The sequence below is a fragment of the Labrus mixtus genome, chromosome 17 (assembly GCF_963584025.1).
Source record: "Labrus mixtus chromosome 17, fLabMix1.1, whole genome shotgun sequence".
Classification (NCBI taxonomy): Eukaryota; Metazoa; Chordata; class Actinopteri; order Labriformes; family Labridae; genus Labrus; species Labrus mixtus.
In genome coordinates, this window is record NC_083628.1 from 6,925,263 (window position 1) to 6,948,768 (window position 23,506).

At 39.1% G+C, this 23,506-nt stretch overlaps 1 protein-coding gene across 1 annotated transcript; it reads left to right on the forward strand.

Moving 5' to 3' along the window:
• Positions 1-7,381: 7,381 nt before the first annotated feature.
• lman1 (lectin, mannose-binding, 1) lies at positions 7,382-20,475 on the forward strand. Its single transcript, XM_061061037.1, has 13 exons — positions 7,382-7,627; positions 8,775-8,929; positions 9,240-9,347; positions 10,865-10,926; positions 11,315-11,414; positions 11,544-11,667; positions 13,325-13,383; positions 13,566-13,698; positions 13,908-14,095; positions 14,836-14,915; positions 19,462-19,627; positions 19,717-19,841; positions 19,936-20,475. Exons 1-13 carry the CDS (start codon positions 7,408-7,410, stop codon positions 19,970-19,972), a joined length of 1,557 nt encoding a protein of 518 aa, XP_060917020.1. The 5' UTR covers positions 7,382-7,407; the 3' UTR covers positions 19,973-20,475.
• Positions 20,476-23,506: the final 3,031 nt, after the last annotated feature.

Sequence of the window (23,506 nt, forward strand, 5' to 3'; positions counted from 1 at the left end):
GGCATACAGGAGATGTCGATGTAATGGGCCAACACATGGCTGAAATGAAGGAGTTCTGGAGAGAGCAGCTGAAGGAAAGTGATGTTGCTGACCACCATTATGGACAGCAATAGAACTATGGTTGCAGCGCTTTTGGAGGGAATCAGGAGCTTGAGGCCACCGGCACCCCCATACCCCTATTTCCCACAAACCGCATCCCACAGCTCACAAACTCCACCCCAAAACCACATGCGTACTCGGTGCATCATGCCTACCCAGGACCATCAAGCCGTGTTGTTTTCAGTTTCCATGGCAGCAGAGTTATAACAATTAGAAAAAGATAACAAGACAGAAACATATATTTGAAATGCTGCCTGTGATTTCATACAAGTAGAGATGTTGTCACTCACATCTGATAAGCGTAATGATGTCCAGAGCTGCTTAATATGCTTTGATTTACTTCATTTGCTGTTAGGATTCATGAAAAAAGTGGAAAAAGGCTCAACTTTGTAGAGCCTAAGCCTGTCGTTCTCAACCTTTCTTGGCTCATGACCGAACTTTGACTTCACTAACCTCTGGCGACCCCAGACATCCAAAACAGAAGAAGAGAAGTTGCCATTTGAGAAACTGGATCTTGAGAGTTTTTTTCAATTAATTTAGATTATACATTAGCTGAAACAATGGCTCATTTAAGCAAACAGTGCAGGTTAATATCTCTCTTTCCAGTTCCAATACTTGACTGATCATGTCAGTTCATCTGAAGGTCAGGGTTTCACGCTAACTGCATGCATTCAGCTGTAGGATGGCTGTGTGCAATCGATCCACTAGAGGGAGACATTCTCAAGTCAATTTACAGCACACTGGCTCACTTTACATTATTGACTTCTTCTACAAATTAGTACATACTGATGCAAAATAAATGATTGAATTATAAATCCTTTCTGTGGTCATTTGTCTGACAGAACTTTAGCTGAGAATTTTATTTAAAGGGACAGGAAACATTTTCAATCACATCCACACTCTGTGTTTAACCTGACAACACCAACAGATAACAAGGTTGCTCTGCTCTTTATCTAAAATCCTGAAGGTGGTCAAGTCATAAGAAATCATAGCTGGAAGAGTCATGAAGTATGAATACTTCCTTCACAGTCTCCTATGCCGTGATACTCATTCTATGTCCACTAGGTGGCAGTAATTAGCTGGTAATAAACAGTGTGTACTGTGATCCAGGCCCTGTGAATGATGCAATGCACACAGTGTTCAGTGAACTCATTAAACTTCGCAGTTTGATTATGAAGACAATCAAAACACAATTATGAATAAAGCTCTGTGAAAATGCTCACTCGGCATGCTTAATGTTGTTTTCTTGTTTATTTTCGGACCCGCTGACCGAAATTAGACGCCTTTATGCAACAATATTTGCTCTGCGAAAAAAAATCTTTCCTCTCTAAGATGTTTGAAAACAAGACACCAGTGATGATGTCAGCGTAAAGAAAGCAGCAGAAGGGCTTCCATGTATTTCTGTCAGAATAAATCATCCTTTTTTATTTTGGTTCTGAAAGCAAATCAATCGTCATTTTCAACTTCTTACACATTTTCAAAATATCACAATCAAATCATATCCTCTCATAAACAACCACGTCATTGTTATTATCCATTCTATCATCAAAAACAAACAGACCGTGTTTTATGTCTTTTAGCTCATGTCAAGTGTTTCTACAAAAAACAGTCAGATGCCACCTCCATCAAACCCTTCATCGTTGTTTACATGTTGTGTGTTTGTTTCATAACGAGCCCGCTTTTCAGAGAACAGTACATGTCATCATTTGCATTTGATTAAAGAGGGGCCGAAATTAAAGTCCTGTGCACATCCTTTTAACAAGCTGGGGGTCATCTCGCCCCAGGAGAAAACAGAAAAACTTGGCAATTTATTTCTCTCAAATCCCTTCTGGAAGTAATTAATCACTGTCATATGAGGGCAAGCCTTAAAAGATTGCAAATATTTGCTGAAGTGCCCCCTTGTCCCTAATTATATCTCCCTGCTTGTCCCCCTCATTATTTAGAACCACCCACAAAAAGATGCAACTCTGAATGGGAACAATCACACACCCAACCTCCTTTCAATGAAAATGTTTAATACTAAATGAATGAGAGAGTTACTGTGCTGCCATTAAGGCCTTAATGAGGTAATTTTATTAGACCAGTTGGAAACCCACGGAGGAAAGAGACAGAGAAAGGCAGCATAGAGAAAATTAGTGTTACCCAATTCATTAATTAATGTGTTAGTGTGGGCAGCAAATTAACTGCCCCAAAAACCCTCCATTCAGGGGAGATTATGATGAAAAAAATACATTGTTGCCCTCCAACGTAATTGCAAGACAGTGCAAATTCAATTCTAATGAGGCGAAAGGCACCCCCTTAACATACATCCCCTGTCTCCCCCCCACCCCCCACCCCCACCCCTCTTAAAGGGCCTTGCTCTTGTTGGAAGTTTAAGGAAGCATTGAGAGTGAAGGAGACAATAATGAGTGATCGGCATGTTCCTAAGTGCTTTACATGCTGCTAACAGGTAGAGAGGATTGAATGGCTCTCTTTCTGGGACTCCTGGGGGGCCGGTCTTCCCAGCACAACAACACTTGTCCCCTGAGAAAAGGGCCCGCTGAGGAGCCTGCACAGTGAATGGACCTGAAGCTGCAGTGGGTCAAGCTGAATGGCCACAAGTTCTTCAATTATTACAACTATGTTGTGCCGGCCGAGGCTTTTTACACACACACACACACACACACACATGTACACAAACACAAGCACACAAAACACACACGTACAGCCCTCACCCTTCCACCTTTCCCTCTCATCGAGTTATCTTTACTCAGGCTTTGTCTCCTCTAATTGGAGCTGATGAGGGACTAATTGGTAGCTTTTTTACAACACCCAGTACTTAAGCGATGGCAAGCAGAGGGAGGCAGCATGAGCGGAGTTAATGAGAGGCTTTGCACAAATAAAAGCTTTAAAATGGGAATGTTTCGCCGAATGGAGAGAAAAGGAAAGTTGAGAATATCTTTTGTGTCCCCCACATCTTTCACTTGTGTGCAGGTATCTGAAAGGAAGAGGGAGTTGCTTAAACGTTGAGCACTTGTGCGCATAAAGGGATCCGTTCTGTATTGTTTGGGGCCCATCGTTTAGTGTGTCTGTTGATAATGAGAAAGGGTCGCTCTTCAAATGAATGTGGCAAAGTCCTCAGTGGACAATAAGTGCCCTCTCTCGGCTGGACCACACTGGACCGTGTTGAAGCAATCTCAAATAAAGGTTCAGTCCTTTTGCATTGTTGGCCGTGAGTATGTGCGCAGAATTGAGCCAACAAATAATACAGGAGCAAAGGCAGCTCTGATGTGGAGTAGTCATGACATTTTTTGCAGATAATTGTTTGAAATTAAAATCTACGTTTAACTCTGTTAGAGGGGCCCTGTGAGTCTCCATTGTGGTTTTCATACATTCACAAAACTCCTGAAAATTTCCCAACAATGTTCAAAAAAGTGAGCTGCATGTGTGAAAGCAAACATTGAACTTTTTCACCTTGATTTAATTGGACTTTTTCCTGCCAGTCCCCTTGTATTATTTCCACCTGAAGTCGCTGTGAGCAGATGTATGAATGCAACAGAAATTATTCACTGCCAGTGAGCAGGCGGAGTTTCTGTGACCAGACTTATCTTTGTGGACTTATACTCTCTTCTTTGGCAAATATGTTGTATTACTTTTCTTTTTTTTCTTCCTCTTTTGGCTTTTAATGTCTTTATTGGAGAGACATGACAGTGGATAGAGACAGAAATCAGGAAGAGAGAGCGGGGTGTGATATCAGCCAAAGAGCCACTGTTCGGTTTTGGACCCGGGCTGCCCGCTTTAAAGACTGTAGCCTCCGTACATGAGGCACATGAACGTACCACTAGGACACCGACCCCACAAAAAATTGCCCTTTTCAATAATTTTCATACTGTTAATACGTCTTATCACATGTAGCCATTGATATAAAGGAGAAAAATTGTAATTTCAATATCCGACTCTATTTCAGGGACAGGCTGTCCAAACATTTTCTAAATGATCAGGAGTGTGTACATCTTTGTTCTGTCCACTTCATTTATGTGTGTAATCCCTGAAATATTAAAGAAAAAATCGAGCTCTTTAGATGTATAAATAACCACACTTATATTTAAACTCAATGTTTTGTGGAGACACTATGTTAGTTTATGTGACATCATTGGGTTTTATTTTAGACAGAGTTTGTGTTTCGAACAGCAGCTAACAGGCATTTTAGTGAATCCATTATTTTGACAATAAAAAACATACTTTTCTTTACTGTGGTTGTGGTTTTTTTTCAGCTCTCACATCAGTTTTGGGATTTGAGTTATATCTTTAAACCATTTGTTGAAATGTCAGACCAGCTGTCAGTGGGATATGCTCGTACAACATTTAAAAAAAAATCCTCCTATTTTGTCTTTGTTTTCTGAAGAGCACAGCAGGTTTAATGCAGGACATTTCCTTAGCATGCTGTCTTCTCAGCAGACTTTTTCTTCATGTGATAATGTCTGCCTTTGTGCTTTTTTTAGGTATGAATAAACACCATGAAGCAACAGGCTTCATTTAACTAAGCCATGGTGTCACAGCAGGAGGTAACAAGCCACTCTCCCTTTCTCCCTAATGTCACATCGGTAATGGCTAATACAAACGTCCTTAGATGCCCACGAACAAATAACCCCATACACCTCACAGCTGTTGATCTTCCACCTGATATAAAAGGTTTAAAGTCTTTAAGTTTGGATTGTTTGTAAGTTTGGATTTCCATTCAGTGACCTTAGATGCACTGAGGGGGAGAGTATGTAAGGTAAACAATCACATCGAGACTCTTCAAATAAACACTAATTATATCCAATCAATATTTCAAATCCATTGTTATCTTAACACAAGATAAACTGTCGTTCTCAGTATATGTCTACCACACCGTTGCATAATTCCCTGGCCAAATATTTGTGCTGACTCATGTGATAGTCTATTCACAGTCACAGTGACCCATTAACATCCTACAAGTTCCCATTGTGATCCACTAAATGGATCCATTAGCATTGCTATTATTATTTAAATCCTACGTTTCCTCACAAAGAGTGTGGTTTAACTCTCTAATGAGGACTTCCTCACACAAAGGACAGAGGCCTCTATTTTCTCTGCCCTCTTAAATACACTGTAAACCTGTTTAATGTCACAAGTTTTACATGTATATATTAAAAAAAAAAAAAAAAGCATCCAAACAATGATTTATAAGCCATACTAAGAAATGTGTGTGTGTGTGCTTTTTGATGGTTTGTTGCACTCTTTTTACCTACACATGTGTCTCTCTTAATTCAATTTATTTTGCATCCCCATTTTCCCACACAGACCACTAGGAGTATGTTTTCAAATATACATCTTTCCATAGCTGCATGCATGTGTCTAACTATTCAAATGTAAACTTTATATGGAAGTTTGAACCATTTCAGTTACAAAATGCAATTTCCAATATATGAACCTCTTCAACATCTGATACCGGTTCATGTTTGTTTTGTGACTGTAATGTAAGTCTTTCCCTAAAACCTTATAACTTGTTACTTGTGTAGATCGGTTCAACTCCCCGAATTAGTTTTTTTTTTTTTTTTTTACCACATTAGCTTGCTTTGTTCTTGTGATTGTTTCTGAACCCGTAATCACAGGCCCTCACAGAAAGTGATGCTGCACCACCTCAAGCAGGAGGAAGAAGTGGCTGATAATTCCACATATCCCACTGAGGCTTTCAGACTGCAGAGAAAAGCTCCTGCAGCCAGCCATGGCTGTCACCTATAACCTGTCACTGACCCCATGCAGGCTCACGAGCCAGTCCAGAACAACACAGGTACAAACACAGCAGCTACACAGATATGGTGGAGTTTGATGCTTGTTACATTATTGTTCATGTTAATTCAGCTTTTTGTAGGTCATATGACATATTTTAGACAATGTTTCTCATAAACAGTCTTACTTTGCACTGGGCAGGATGTATTACACACAGATACATTTAACTCTGGTGATCTGTGCTCTCTGTGTTCAAAAGTGCAACATTAAATATCAACAATAAACACAAAATAAGCAAAGACTAATATGTACAAGACTAAATAAGATAATAGTGCAGTGGTGAGTAGTGCAAATCACATCACACACATTGACATTCTTCACAAAACACTTTCACTTAAGTGCTGTGCCACTGGACTGCACACCTCACTCAAGTTGAAGTTGACATTTTGACCTGTCGTGGTGGGAAAACCACAGATGGCTATATGTTCAAGTGGGCAAGTAAGGATGACCGTGTGACAATAGATCAACATGCACAATACCAGCAGCTACAAACTTAAAGACGTTAAGAGAATTAACCATCACCGGTTTAGTTCTGTGTTTTTACTGACATGCCAAAATGTCTTCTGCTAATAAGGACCAAAAATTAAGTCTAATGAGGAAATATTTTAATGATCTGTGAGTGTTTAAAAGTCATTTATAAAAGGAAAAAGTTGAATGCCAAAAAAAATGTGCTTGATCCAACTTGTCTTTTGTGGGCATTTGCCGTATATGATAATAGATTTAAGTGTTGTTCCGATAAACAAGACCTTATTTGACATTATTTTGGGCTTAAAGCTCTTGTGAAAGAGTCTGTGGTCATTTTAATAACTCGTATGGACAAAGTGTTTACTTTCATCTCTTTGCTGATTTTGTCCTGTGCATTTTCAAGGAGTGTCTTTTATGAAAAAAATCTCATCATGTTTAATTTTAACAGTCATATTGTTTCACTCATTTAGAATATATGATGTGGAAATGTTAACAGAAAATGTAATTAAACATTTTGTCTTATACCTAACCTGCAGAGGAAGTTTCAGGCTTTAAAAATAAATAATAAAGAAATAGTCTGACTGTATGCTCGTGGTCTTTTTTGATTTTGTAGGTCATAAAGTATTTTTTTTATTTTTTTATAATATTATTATTAGATTGTATTATTAGAGGCAACTATTTATTGCTTATTAATTTCTTAAAATCCTCACAGGACCTTAAATCAAAATTTGTTGGGCCTTTAAAATAAAGTTAATTAAATTGTGGGCCAAAAATATTCAAATTGGACTTGTTCGAACAAAGCGTGAAAAATAATCTCAGTTGATGATGATTTTCTAATATATAAAATATATTTTACTTTTTTTTTTTTTGTATTGACATCGTCATTTCTGTACTACCGGCCCCTCAGTCTGTTTACAGCTGTAATCGTTGTAATAGGCGAGAGAAAAAAAAGGACCTCAAAAACCGTCCAATGAGAAAACGCCCTGTTGGCCCTTCAGGCATCCCGTCATGCTCGTGGTCTCAGCGCTACGTCAGCAGTGATACAGAAACATGGCGGTGTCCATAGCACAGCGCCGGGCTGCGAGCACTCCTGTGTTTATATTAACTTTTCTCACAGCGTTAATATTTCACCACAGTGTCGCCGACACCGCTACCGGATCCCAGACTCCAGAGGAACCTCCTCACCGGCGGTTTGAGTACAAATACAGCTTTAAAGGACCGCACCTGTCTCAAAACGACGGCAGTATCCCTTTCTGGATCCACTCTGGAAGTAAGTTTTCCGTCCAGCTGTCAACATCACAGAGCCGCTGCTCGACTGCTGTGTGAACTGGAAACACTCATGTCGAAATAACAACGAGGACAGTTGAGCTACTTCATGTTTTTATAACTGATTTGTTTCCTCTAAACATGCACAGAAGTAAAAAAAAAAAATGCTCCGTGCATTCAAAACTTGAATTAAAGCTGCGTTGTTTTTGCGTTGGAGTTTGTATTAAAAACTTGATTGGAAACATCGCGTTAAATGCTCCGACTACAAGCGGGTGTGTGCCGAAACAGGCAGCTGCACCGTTGAACTTTCAACATGCAAATATGAGCCTTTGGGTTCTTGCAACACACACATACACAGAGTTGTCCACCAGTTGCTGACATGAGCATTCAATAAGCAGCAGCGTGAGAGAACACTGAATTCTCTCTAAATCAGTATTTGATCTGTCAATAAAGATCAAACTGTCAAAACAGTGGATTAGCAGAAACACTGCAACTGCACAAAGTCAATTTTGACAAATTGAAGTCTCTTGTTGTTTTAAATACTGTAATTAGATGACAGTAAATAAGGGAAGACTGTCGGTCGACATTCTGTTTATCAGCATTATGGACGCTGTATTTAGACTGATAGTCAAATTGTTTACAACCACTTCAAGGATGAACAAGTAGTTGTAAGGGAACATTTCTGATCTTGTCTTAAATGATCTACTGTCAGATCATCTGAAAAACAGAGAACGAGCGCATCAAAAGTCTCCAGAGCTCCAGGTGATGCTTTCAGGTTGCATGTTTTGTTTTTTAAAGCTAAAGTGATAACAGCAGACAGCAGTGAGTACCTTTGTTAGTTTTCCTCCCTGTGTCATCACAACATCAAGCACTGAGTAAACACAGATTACGTAAACAAAGTCTAAGGAAATCCATTTCTGGACTCAAACCCTGAGGCACTGAAAGGTTAAAGCAGCCACACCCTTATAAAACCGCCTTATTATAACAGAACTGCATGTTCTCACAGAACATCTATTACTCTAGACTAACTTTTTTTGTGTCTTTATCTTTTAAAATAAATGTTTACTAAATAAGTTATTTTTGATAGACTACATTAACACAGTGTGCTGATATAATCCTGCCCTCCATCTCTCCTCTCCCCTTCACACCAGATGCTATTCCCAGCGCAGACCAAGTGCGGATCACGCCCTCCCTCAGGAGTCAGAGGGGTACCGTGTGGACGAAAAACAAAGTCAGCTTTGAAAACTGGGAGGCCGAGGTGACCTTCAGAGTATCAGGAAGAGGCAGAATGGGTGCAGATGGTTTGGTAAGGAGGCTTTAAACTTCTCGATTAAACTAAAATTAATAACAACTGACAACAGAAGTCGGATTCGAACCCAGGGTGCCCGCTTGAGGACTATATAGTCTCTGTACATGGTGTGTGTGTGTGTGTGAACTAACCACTAGGCCACCGGTGTCCCAGCTTCAGATTCTATTCTACTCGTCTGTCAGTCTCTGCTTGACCATTATAAACAAATATAAACATTATATATTATATATACCATAGCGTCTTCTTCTTCTTCCTCCCCTTCCTCTTCTGTAAATCATATTTACTCCACATTGTTTGTGTGTTACAGGCTGTGTGGTTCACTACTGAACAAGGTCTCGATGGTCCCGTGTACGGTGCAGCCGACCAGTGGAATGGAGTCGGAATCTTCTTTGACTCTTTTGACAACGATGGAAAGGTTGGTGTCAACTTCACCCTAAATATTATAACTGTATAGTTTGAGGATCGAGGATGTCCGGCCCTGCGCTCACCCGGGGTGCAGCTAGAGCGGGAACAACCGGCTTTCAAGATCACAGCAATCCAGCGCACACCTGGCTTGTTCAGATTGACTTTAAACTTTAATGCATATAAAACATTGGAGCGAATAACCCGTTTCGCATTATTGCTTCCTTATGTTTGCTCTCAGGTCACTCCAGGTCATGTGACATCTAAAGTCATCTCGATACACCAAATATCAACTTTCATATCATTTACAATATCAAATGAAACAAACAATTACAGATCATGTGACTACTGAGGTTACATACATCAAATATCTACATTCACATTATTTACAATATTGTAAATGCAGAATAAACACTAAAGCCACGAGGCCAAACGCGTTATTCGCTGCAAAGTTTTAAATGCATTCAACTTTAAAGTCAATCCGAACAATCCTGGTGTCGATTTGTAACTCTGATATGATAACTGTATGTTTACAAGAGTGTTGCTGAAAGTGTTTAAAGGAAGAATGTGCAACATTTTACACATAAATACAGCAGAAATCAAGTTTATCCTCTGTAAATTATGTCTCTCTGAGTTATTGATGTCTACGATGAGTGAGTCCTGCCAGCTGTATTTATGTGCAATATGAAGTAATATGAGTAAACCAAAGCGTGCTAACATTAGCCTGCTAACACCTCAATGCAGGCAACAGACAATGCATCTCGAGCAAAGGACAGTTTTGTCGGCAGCTTACACTTAATGATGCTTATTAATGGAGCGTTCTAGGTCATAACTCCTTCGTGTGAACGCGAGTGGAGAGGGGTTGGAGGTGTGTCGCTGGAGGAGAGCGGAGGCTTCAGATTAGCCGAGGTGTCACCAAACAGCAGTTTGTTTTGGTTTCATGCTGGTCGACATCGACTGGATCAAAAAGTCACACATTCTTCCTTTAATTTGATTGTGAGTCTTTGCTAAACTAAACGAGTCACTGCTGAAGCAGTTTTGACTTTTTGTTTCTTGTTGTGAGACCTCGACCTCCTGCTGCAGAGATAGCTCACATCAACACAAATACAGTCGATCTGTTTGGTTTTATGTAAATATATATATATATATATGTATATAACCAAACATGTAACAGCGCAGTCATTTAGGACGAGTGTTGTCAAATATGTGTAGCTGTGAGTGTAATCCACTTGTACAGTTTGGCCTCTTGAATATTAGTTTTGTATCATTTTGTGGTGATGAATATTTAAAAATATAAGTCTGTTTTTGTGTCAAACTATTTATAAACACAAACATCTATTGGTGTTTTCCAAAAACAACCTTTTTTGAAAGGTTTGTTTCGCCGCCATTTGAATAATATTTACATGTGCTCAGGTATGGGATTGATATTTTCAATAAGATTACCTTCAAGCAAAGCCACCTCTGGTCTGCAGATGAAAAAAAAAAAAAAAGAGATTAATGCACTTCCTTGTTTTCTCATTGTCATCGCAGAAAAATAACCCGGCTATCATGGTTGTGGGAAACAACGGGAACCTTGTTTTTGACCACCAGAAGTAAGTAAACATTTCTTGAGCTTGACTCTGATGTCGTCACCATCTGAACCTTTTTTTTAACAACTTAAAGCAGATTAGGAAATATGATTATATTTGCTTGGAAAGTAAATAATCCTCTATCTTTCATAATCTCCCCCAGGCCAGTGAAAGCTTTGAATCATATTTTCAATGCCAGTCCAGTTTGTCTTGGCATTCAGTGTTTACATCCCCGATAAGCAAGTGTTTACAAAAACATAAGCATGAGCATCCATGTCGTTCACTTATTTAATCAACTTTAATCAGACTGGATTATTTCTCTCTGATCTTCAGCGTCCACGTGGAGCACAGTACGGTTTCTACATGTACGTCTTCTATATATTCTGTCTGAAAATGTTTGTTTTTGATCCAGTGACGGTACCACGCAAGCCCTCGGGACGTGTTTACGAGACTTCCGTAACAAACCCTACCCTGTGCGAGCCAAAATCACCTACTACAAAAAGACCATGACGGTAAGAAACTGTAAACCCCCTCACATGTAAAGCTTAAAATACAAGAGTCCTTACCTTTCTACTAACCTGTAAACATGCATGTCAGCGCTCTTCAGCCTGATATTTAAAATATAACGTCTCTCTCCTCAGGTGATGATCAACAGCGGCTTCACTCCGGATAAAGAGGACTACGAGTTCTGCACAAAAATAGACAACATGAACATTCCCAGCGAGGGCTTCTTTGGCATTTCAGCCGCCACCGGGGGTCTAGCAGGTAACTAACCATTTCCCCACATTAAAAGCAATCTTTCACAACTTGGAAGAGTTTTAGTTTTAAACACCTCTCCACTCGCGTTTTCACGAAGGAGTCATGAATTAGAACGCATCATAATTAAGCACCATTAAGTGCAAGCGGCGGACAATATTGTCCTTTGCTCGAGATGCTATTTCCTGTGGTCTGCATTGTTGTGTTAGCAGGCTAATGTTAGCACATTTTGGTTAGCTCGTAGCTTCATAAATTGACACAGAGTGACCGTGATCTAAAGACACTGACGTGACATCCAAATAAGCAGTGAGTATGTTATTCTTCTTTTCTCTTGTCCTTGACTTAAACAGCTTTATAAACAGGGCCTTCTCGTCCATGTAAACACAGCTCCGACAACAATACAGCTGGCAGGACTCCCGCTTCTCACTCATTGTAGACAGACATAACTCAGAGATTTCTGCTGTATTTATGTGTAAAATGTTGCACATTCTTCCTTTAAAAAAGCCACGTGTCTGTCTGTTTTAATATGAAATAATTTAGCTGAAATGTTCCATCATAAGATAAGATAAAGATAAGATATACTTTATTCATCCCAGCAGGGAAATTTAGGTGTTCCAGCAGCCAGCATACATACAAACACGCAACACAACACATATATACATACATATCCCACCCATACAAAAAAAAACATGAGCCCACAATACAGTTTGATATATGATATATGCAACTCAGTTAAGTAAAAGTTTAAATGTCTTCTTGTCCTTACTTCTGTCATAGAAGGAGAAAAGGTTTATTTGCAAACATTCTCCTGATAACCTGCCATGAAGGACTGTGTTGTTTAGCAGAAGAATGGGTGCTTCAGTGACATTGAGGATACTATTTTACTGCACCGGGGTCAGTCAGGGGACATTGGGTGAATGTTTTGTATCCCAAAAATCCAAAGGAATAATTGTCGTAAAGAAGAAAATAAATCAAACCTGCACTTCTGTTTTGTCCTGCTCATTACTTGAGATGATTTGTAGAGATTTCTTGAGAGTTATCTCCTCCACTAAATCATTTAACCCATCAATACTCTCCATTTTACAGAGTTGAATTAAATCCTATTGTTACTTTCCCCGTGTAGGACCAGGGGATGTAGAGAACAAGAATGAAAGAAAACCAGGGAAGAGAAAGAGGGAGATGAGGGATGAACAAAGAGTTGAACTATTTCTGAACAAGTGAAGATAAATGCAAGTCAAATCTGAAAATGAGTGTCTTTCAAAAAAACAAAAAACAAAATTTGAACACTGATAAACAAAATAACAATAAATGCACTATGAAACACGATGGTGGCACGTCTAAAAGCTCTGAGCACAGACTGACCGGCTCGGCTCTCTCCTCTCTGCTGCTCTTCAAGTAGCGGGCCTTGATTAGCAAACTAAATGTGAAAACCTGCTGTGACCTTGATTTCCACTGAGACTTCTCCTAATTACAAGATACATTTATTTCTAGAATTACTAATCTGCAATGTTAGATCTTCTTACTTCCAGGTTATTAAAAGTAAAAGTTAAAGTAAAATGGGATCACCCTATATTTCCTGTTCTCATTATATCACCTCGTTATAACCTTACTATTTATTTTTATAACTGTTTCCATTTTCTAATCCAAAGTTTCTCTCCTCCATCAGATGACCATGACGTTTTGTCCTTCCTGTTATTCAGACTGTCAGAACCAGGACAGCAACCGGTAACTACCTTTTACTAATACATGCCCATTCATGTGTGTGTGCTGTTCACTCCTCTGTGGCTGTGTGTGTGTGTGTGTGTGAGACTCCGTGTGTCAGTGCATGCATGTGCACGGCCTAGCCAAAGCACTGCTTCTATTGAGCTCCGAGAGGGTTTTCTTTTTTTTCCCCTTTCCCATTGAAGCCCCCACCTGAATCTGAGATTCCTAAAGAAGAGAAGGACAAGTACCAGGAGGAATTTCAGAACTTCCAGCAAGAGCTCGACAAAAAGAAAGAGGAGTTTCAGAAGGAGCACCCAGACGTCCAAGGAGAGCCAAGTTAGTTTTCTGAAACCAGAGGCCTCAGTTGATTATAAAAAAAAGTATTTATAGGAACAAAATAATCATTGACTGTAAAGAGGCTTTATCTGTAAGAAAATATAGACCAATTAATCTCCCAGAGATATGAGCCTGCATCAAATGTATATCAAATATATAGTTTATTTAGTTTTCTTCTTTATTCATGTTTGTATTTCCGATTCTTCCAGTGGAAGACTTGTATGAGACCGTGAACGACCGGGAGATCCGTCAGGTGTTTGAAGGCCAGAACCGAATCCACCTGGAGATCAAACAGCTGCACCGGCAGCTCGCCATGATCCTGGACGAGCAGAGACGGTACGTCTCCGTCATCACCGATGAAGTCTCCAAGAAAGGGACGAATGCTGAGTCAGGACAGGTGAGTATCACTATTACTGAATCTGAACTATGCTCAAAATTTACTCAGCAGCTTTGTTCCTCTGACATCACGCTGTGAATTTGAAGCTCAAACGATGTAAAATCGTCACTCTGCAGTTTTTAAGGATTGCATTTCATTTAGACAAACTGTTGCCATTTACTGATTCTCAATTCATTAGCAACCAACCTGTTCATTTGTAAGATTTCCAACATAGAAAAAAAAATGGGGACGTTATTCTTTTGATAAGATCACTTGAGTGTCCCAGCCCTCAGTGTGATGTCAGTGAATACGCTAAGCTAAGCTACGCTACACTGTATTGTCCCCTTGGGGAAATTTGTCTTGGACTCAAAGTGCTGCCAAACGTTCAGCTGCTTCCTCTTAAGTCAATCAATAAAAAAAAAACAATAGAAAATCACAACCACGTGTAAACAGAAAGGCACATACCAATGCGAAACAACACAACATATAATTACCCGTATTGCACAACGCTATGGTTGATAGGATGGTTTCTACCACTCCAAAGATTTGATTAATTTTAAGAGCATTTATTCAGTCGATTATCAGATTATCACAGAACACAGAAAAAAACCCTTCACTTTTACTTTAGTTTCCTGTGTACACCTGCTAAAGTTGCCTGTTTTTATAGCAGGTTATGAAAACTAATAAAGCTTTTTTTATGACTGTTTTATCAAACACTGCAGTGTGTAACCTTCAGACCATGTGCCGTATTCTTCTTTCAGCTCGACTCTGCCAGTCAACAACAGCTCGGCTCAGTCGTGGCCTCCCAGCAGGAGATTCTGAAAAACCTGAACGATTTGAGGTAAGTAAAAACAGTGTCATTGTTGTTGTCTGTCTTAAGAACTAGCTGTTTTTTTGAAGCAAACATGAAGAGAAAGACCCTGATACTCCAGAAAAACAAGGGAAATCCTGAAGCTTAAATCCCTCAAATCATATTTAATCTCAGGATGCAGCAGCCTCAACGTCACAGGTGTCTGCTGGCCTGATAATCCAACCTTCACTGTCACGTGCACGTGCACACACAAACACACTCTGAGAGCCACAGCAGCGAAGGAGATAATCATCACAATGGCTTTTAATTTAGCTCTAAATAAGTTTACTCATCTGCTGTGGTCATTTAAAGAGATTAATTAAGACTCCATGCGTTCAGCAGGTGCATAATTCAGAGCTCTTGTCTTGGTCTCCTCTGTCGGTAGATAAAAACATTATAAGCAAACAACAATCCACTCGATAATAGAGAAGCACAAACCAATGTCAAACACAGATAACAAATATCGCAGGTACCCATAATGCATCAGATCCACAAACAAAAGACAGCCTTAATAAGAGAATGAAATATCTTTGTGACAGGAGGTCTGCAGACAGAAAAAGTGTTCTGAAGATGTTTTACTGAAGTAGCTGTGAGGAAGCTTCTTAAGAAACATGTAACTGTCTGATGTCAAAACTCACAATAGTGATTGTTTTCATTGATTTTGAGATCACGATTATTAAACATGATTACTCATTGATTTTACAACTTTTGCATGACATGTATTTATCAAACTTTCACACTCTTAACACTAAAACGTCCTGAACACTTTCAAAATCACGCAATAATAATTTATATTAAATAAATAAATCAAATTAAATAATGTTTGTGAGATAGTGGAGGTATACTACTGTGAATGAGGCACAGTAATCATTTAAACATGATTTTCTTTTCATGATCGTGGAAAGATAACATTGTCATTGAAATCGAAACTGAATTTATTGCCCAGCTAATGTGATGGTTGTAAAGCTCACCTGCCAAAAGAGGCGGTTACAAAAAGCAGGTAATTTGATGAAAACAAATGTTTTTTATAAACAAAACAGTGAAAACAATAAAATGGAGAAATAATGTAAAAGAAGGAGGATGAGATTGTTAGTGGTTGTAGGCGACGTTGAAGAGGGGGGTATAGGGGTGGGAGTGTGCCGGTGGAGGAGCTCAGACAGGTAGGGGGGAGCCAGGTTGTGAAGGGCTTTGTAGGTGATGATGAGGAGTTTGAAGTGGATGAATGGGGGATGGGGAGCCAGTGTGAGGTTATAAAGGACGGGGGTGATGTGGTCACGGGTGTGGGGGTGTGTGAGAAGACGAGCAGCGGAGTTCTGGATTTATTGTAGTTTCTTGAGTGTTTTGGACGATGAACCGTAGATGAGACTGTTGCAGTAGTCTACTCTGGAAGTTTTTACATGGCCTTAAAAAAGGTTTTTGTGGTTTTTGAAATGAGGCAACTTATCCAAGGCCGCAAGAGTCATGAGTCAATCAGATCGAACGACATAACCACTAGGCTGCCGGCGCCCCTGAAAGTTATATGTTTGAAAATTCCAATCAACATTTGACAACTTCAGCCTATTGAAGGAGCCTGGGGATTTTATTCTGGAAAACCCTGCAGTCAATTGGTATACAGTGTCTATCTATTGTATAACTATATGGGGCCAGATGTAATGCTGTTTGTAGAGTTTTAAAATTATTTTAGCACAACATGCTAACTTGATATTGTAGCTGTGAGCTCTTTGTTCGAGTGTGTTCTGTATCTGCTGCTGTCTTTCTGCACGGCTGGACCTGAAAAGCTGCTGAGTGTCCATCATGTGTGCAAAAACATGAGCGAAGAACCTCAACATTACCTACATGGGGAAATAAAACATAATGCATTACGTATCAAGACATGATAGGTATAGTAATATCCAGCTGTAATCTTCGTCTTCCTCTCAGATGACGGCCTGCATCAGTCGTATGCTAAGATAATACAGCTTAAGAGATTTTGTGATGCGCTGCCGTCTTTGGCAAAGACTCAGATGACTCTTTGATTTTTTTTTTTGTTCGTACAGTAAGTAAGCCTGATTAGGTGAATGGAATGTAATTCTTCATGTTTACAGCTTGTCAATAACATATTTGTGCTTTTGTATTACTCGCCTAAGGTGCTTTTGGGCTTAGTCACAGAGAGCACGCAAGCGATTTAAATAAAAAGTCCTTTTCAGAACCTGACCTTCTGTTCGATGTGTGAGGGGATTTAATCGATATTTTCTTAAAATATTTAACAAAAACTGAGACATGAATGATCCGAAGAGTCTGCTTATTTTCAGCTTGTGTGTTGAAGTGTTAAATGATCGGACAGTTGATGAATTTAAATACATTATTCATCATTTATATATAAATATCTTTTACATGATTAATCAACTTATGTATATTTCTCTACTAATGATGTATTCCCTCTGCCTCTACAGTCTGATTGTGTGTCTTAATTCAGAAGGCATTAAGAATTAATCAGAATCACAAGATATTAAATCTTTTATTTTATGTAACATTAATCTCTCAGTCTTAATAGTGTATCATAAAGAACCAAGCTGTTTTAATGCCCCAAATCCAACCGGACATTCATCCTCAAATGACTTTGACATACATGATTTCTTTATTATATTGTTGACCCAGAACATCCCTCTCAGGTCTTATGTAAAGATGGCAGAAAAAGACAGTCAACTCATCTTAAGAAAGCAGATTTTTAAAAGTGAAAACGTGACGGGAAGGTGGTGCACAGGAGTCTTCTGATTGGCAGTGAATAAATTCAGACCCCATCAATAGGCTGCAGCTGCTCCCTCTAATGTGCTAATGTGAGCGACTGATCTGTATTAGTGTGTAGATTAAGCTCTCAGTTCATCCTGACCCGTCTTTTGAAACACACAGTTTATGATAGGACCTCGTCTCAGACTAAATATCCAAGGAGGGCTTTCTGCTCAGAAATGGGTCACTTGTAGCAGATGAAGATTAGACGTTAGGCTTTAATAAATGCTCACTTACTTTCTCAAGGGAGATTTTTTTTTCCCCCTCTGTGAACAAATTAGATTTTGTTTATATGTCATCCCTGTCAGTCTTTTCCGTCCGCAGCCATGTGGCCGAGCAAGAAAAGGCCACATCTTAGCACCGTTTTGTCCTTATCAGATTAGGAGTCTTTAAATACATCTGTCACACACAAGCAAAACATGCTTTTTCCTCCCAATTGATTTCTTGTCACAATCCCCCCTCGGGGCCTTCCTACTTACACGACCGGAGTTCCTTTTCATTTGTTCACTCACTTTTTTCTTTATAATCGTCTTAGACGTGTTTAAGATGATAAGGGAAACTTATTGCTTTCTCCATGTAAGTAATCAACTTTGAGAAATTTCATTTTGTCGAGAAATTTGATCCCTGCTTAGACGTCTTCATTCTCTTCTTTAGTCTGTCGGTTTTATTTTTTTTACTTCATTTACTGATAAAAATGAAAAGGAAGACCCAGCTTTACAGATTTAATGTTTATCACTGAGGACACATGATGGAAATGATGTTGGATTTCATATTTTCATGTTTTTTTGGAAATTTGACGCTGGGTGAACCGGCGTTTAAGGTCAGTCTGAATGGACCGGCACATTTGATCTGCAACAGTGACTGTTTGACAGGGTTTCTAATAACAAATAGAAACATGACAGTATTGGGATACAGTATTGGCATTACTTATTGCTGCTTGCCTAGTGACCTTAGACAGACACAAGACTCAAGAAAGTCACAGCACCTAGTCAAGATTAGAGCAGACGACCCCCCCGAATAGCTTTTTGCACAGATCCCACACAAACAATGCCTTTATTTGATTGGACTATGGATAGAATAGGAAATCGGGAGAGAGAGAGAGACTGGGGTTTGACATGCGGACAAGGAGCTGCAGGTCAGACTTGAACCCGCTTGAAGGTCCTCCATGTAGCTATGCCCCTCCATGCTGCTGGGCCTGCAGCTAGGCCCGTCCATGCAGCTAAGCCCCAGAAAGATTTCCCTCCTTTTTCCTCCCTCATGGGCATCCTTTCTGACTATCACTGTTTTTATTAGTCTGTAGCTTTATGACCAGACTGTTGCTCCCATAATTCCAGATAGTGTTCCTCTGTGGTCTGTTTCTGAACCTCTTGTTCTTGTAATCTGTTGTAAGAACATGTTTTTATAAGGGATTAATTTAGCAATCATGACCTCTTTTATCAGATGGTAATTTTCTGTTTTTCTAACTTTGAGAATATGTAGCCTCAGGCGAATAGGGATTAAGAGATTAATTTTGGACAATTTGAATTACTGTTAATAAAAGATACCAAAGAGCATATTTACTGGACATCATGTTTCCAAATATGACTTCACTGAAAACACGTTCCACATTGAGAGTGGTAAACATTTTCTCTATATCGTTTAGAGAATGATTTAGTATTACAAGGCTGTTTCACTAAACACAAGTCCTCTGGGGAATCAGTCACAGTATTGATGTGTTTTTGCACCACTGGTCAGTCTTTCACAGTACCACGTCCTCTCTTTGTCTCCGCAGAAACTCCTTTTATGAATCACTGAAACAGATCGGCTCAGCCCAGCCTCAGCAGGGGAATGCAGTCGGTTTGGGATCATATGAGACCATCCAGCACTTCAACGACATCAAGGAACACCTGCACATGGTGAAAAGGGACGTGGAGCACATGGTCCAGCGTAATGCTCAGGTAGGTACTGATCACAGTCTGGAGCAGTTTCTATAAACTGATCAGAATTAAAATGACTAAACTCTGAGCTCTGTTTGTTTCACCCACAGAATCCTGCTGAGAAGGCTATGAAGTGTCCTGAAGTTCCTCCGATGCCCGCCTGTTTGTCCACTGTTCACTTTGCAGTCTTCATTGTCGTCCAATCAGTCCTCTTCTTCTGCTACATCATGTACAAGTAAGACATCAAGCATTTGATTTGTCTATAATTATGCTTTTGATTTAAGCACCTTTTCTATTTGCATGATTTAAACTGTTCTTTTCTCCTGCAGGAGTCAACAGGAGGCAGCAGCAAAGAAGTTCTTTTGATGAGATGAATTTCTGATTTGATATGTGTAAATGAGGGAATGTTCATTTTGATAATTATTTTTTTGATTGATCCTTTCAGATTGTAAGTTATTGTTCTTTGGAAAAAAAATGGCTTTTCTTGAAGAAATTTGTTTTAATTACGTGCAGAGTTTTAATTTGATCCGAAAACGGTTGTGCGTGAATGCTGGTGTGAGTCTTTTTTGCTCTGGATTTTCATCATGATGTAAAATGTTCCTTGCAGTATTTTTTTGGTCGGGTCAGATCTTTGGATTTTGTTGTCAGAAGATGAAATCTGCCACTATCTCATTTCATGAAATCAAACTGACAACAAAAGGAAACCTGTGTTTTGAAAATGTGCAATTTTGTATTAAATAATGCTGAACTATTGACGAACAGTCGGAGCAGACGACTGCTTCAGTTAGTCTGTTTTGATGGAGTCAAACATGTCAGAATCTGACATATCCACAACCTGAACAATTTACATAAAGTGAGAAAACAAGTCACTCCTGTGGTGTCCGCCTATTCTGTCACATACACTGCACACACTTATATTCAATAATATGTCTTATCATTATCACTTTATTTAAATAAGCAGCTGCAGACCATCATTTTGTTGATATGATTAAAAAATCTCTCAAATAGTCGACTACTATCTTCCCTTCTTCAGCGATGCAATGTTAAAACAATTCGTCTTTTACTAGTAAAAAAACAAAAAGGTAAGTTGATGTTGAAATACAAAATTCATTTTCGAGTTAAGTGAAAAGAAAACCATCAGCAGCTGCAGATTTGGAGAGGCCTCAATGATCCCCTAGCAATATACAAACAGCCATTATATAGTCTTTACATTTTATAGCTTCACATTGAGCAAATGTGTACAATTTTGATTTGACTAATTAGACAAATATCAAATTAATTCTGAGTAATGAGTAATTTATCTCAGCTCTTTTAACAGTTACAAAGTATAATCACATCTGTGCTGCCACTCGAGCTGTTAAACCGTTTTTCGCTGTTTTTATAACAATACCAAAAAATATTTTTTCTATATTCTGATGGAAGCTCGACTCACAAAGATCCATTTCTTAGTCTTATAAAGCAAACAAAAATCCTTACATCAGATAAGATAAAATGCAATATATCAATATATGTTAAAAGCACATTTTAAGATAGGCCTACAGTTATTTCCTGAGAAAACTTGAACTGGCTGCACACCCTCATCTATGGGGACTTATGAAAAACAGTGTTAAGACCAAAGACCCAAAAGCTTTGTTTGTGGTTCTCTGAAGATGCACTTCAGAACAGAAGTAAATGCTAACCTGCTAACGCATTTGCTCGCTAACATTTCCTTATCAGGCTGCTACTAATAATAAACTATAGGGTGGGAAGCTATAATGCTTTTATAAAGTAGGCTACTGCTATGTTCCAGGTTACAATTTGAATATAGGCTACAAAGGAAACCATACAAATGTTTTTTAAGTCAGACCAAGACATTTGAATGTGAACATTTGGATCAACACAGACTCTTTTTTTCAATAGCTAGCTGTTAGCTGTTGATTACAGTTCAACAGTGCTACACGTAAAGTCAGGATGGCTGACAATTCCTGGCAAATGTTGATGTAAGCTCGCTAACAGTAACTGTAAGGAAAGCTTGCTATCAGTGACTGTAAGGAAAGCTTGCTAACAGTGACTGTAAGGAAAGCTCGCTAACAGTAACTGTAATGAAAGCTCGCTAACAGTAACTAATGAAAGCTCGCTAACAGTAACTGTAACGAAAGCTCGCTAACAGTAACTGTAAGGAAAGCTCGCTAACAGTAACTGTAATGAAAGCTCGCTAAAAGTAACTGTAACGAAAGCTCGCTAACAGTAACTAATGAAAGCTCGCTAACAGTAACTGTAACGAAAGCTCGCTAACAGTGACTGTAACGAAAGCTCGCTAACAGTAACTGTAATGAAAGCTCGCTAACAGTAACTGTAATGAAAGCTCGCTAACACCCCAATGTCCCTCTAGATTTTCACTATCCATTGACATTACAGTTGCTGATAAATTGAGAAGCCAGTCATCTATCAGATTCCCCCAAATCTAATGTTTATAATTTCACTGAAATCTTTGAAGTTCAAACTTTTTGGTTTCACTGATCAGGAAGTCATTGGCAAAGTCATTACGAATCATCATTTGGGGAGTGTGAAAGTTTGTACAAAATTTGATGACAGTCCATCCAAACGTTGTGGAAGTATGGATCAAACTGGATCAACGTAATGACCAATTGACGTTAAGCTACTGTTCTACGTTCAGAAACATTGAGTCACACTGGTTCAGTGGCGACATCAGTTACATTGTGATTCATTCTGAAGGAGGAAACACTCAATTAAGTTAATCATCTAAAATGTATTTAGAGATTATTTAGGCTCTGAAGTAATCCTTCTTTACATATATATATGTATATATATATATATATATATATATATATGATGGACATAACTGTTATAGTTATATTAGATATAAGATTACTTTATTGTCATTCAGACTATAGCCTACAGTATCTAATAGCCTCCCGTGGACAGGTGTTGCAAATTAGCATTTTGCTAAAAACACTAAGAGCAGTGCATCTGGGACCTGTGCATGGTTAAATGTTACAGCACTAATGTTACTGCATAGCCGTTTTCACATATGCACTCCGGATAATATCTAGATAATTGCAGGAGGACCGCTCAGGAGATGAATAGTATGTGGTTGGTGTGGATGGCGTAATAAATGTAATAAATAAGTATGTACTATAGATATTACATTCTAACATTTTACATGATTTTTTAGAAGTTCAAAGAAGAAGAACAGATGTAGAGAGGAGTCATGCAGCCTGAGGTAGGGGTTTATTTATATCATACATATCACTGTGATGAGGCTGACTTTAGGCATTGATGAGATTACACCCTTGGGTTTTATTGACTGATGCACAACACACACCTTGACATCCAAGTTCAGGAAGCTATGCTGCAGGACCTGCCTCTTGCACAGTCCTCCCATTTTCCATTACAGTCTGCTTGACCCTATAAGTTAAAGAAGGCAAGGCTAATAATGTATGCCCCTGGTTTTGTATGTATTTTATTAATCTACATACACTAAAGATGCATTGGCGTGGATCATAACTTGAGGACATAATTGGTTGCAGATGAGGATTCTGAAATGTCTGAGTGCTCATGAATACAAGAGCTATCTTACAAGTCCTTCAGCAGTCTTACAGATAGCGACAGAGTAAAAAGGTGAAGTGACATGAGAGCTGTCTCCTCCCCATCTCTCATCCTCCTGTCAATCATCCTCCTTCTGAACAATAGCACGGCATGAGCGGTGGCTCCATAGGGGGATAAACAAGACTCTAATCCCGCTCCTCCCTCTCTCTCTCCCTCTGCTCTGTTGGTCTCATCGGTGTAAACTGCACACGGGCCGGCCCGTTCTTTACTAATATGATTAAACCCAAGTGGGCGGAAGCAGCATATGTGGTCCCAAACTGTGGACACCCATCTCCAAAAGCAGTTTTTGGT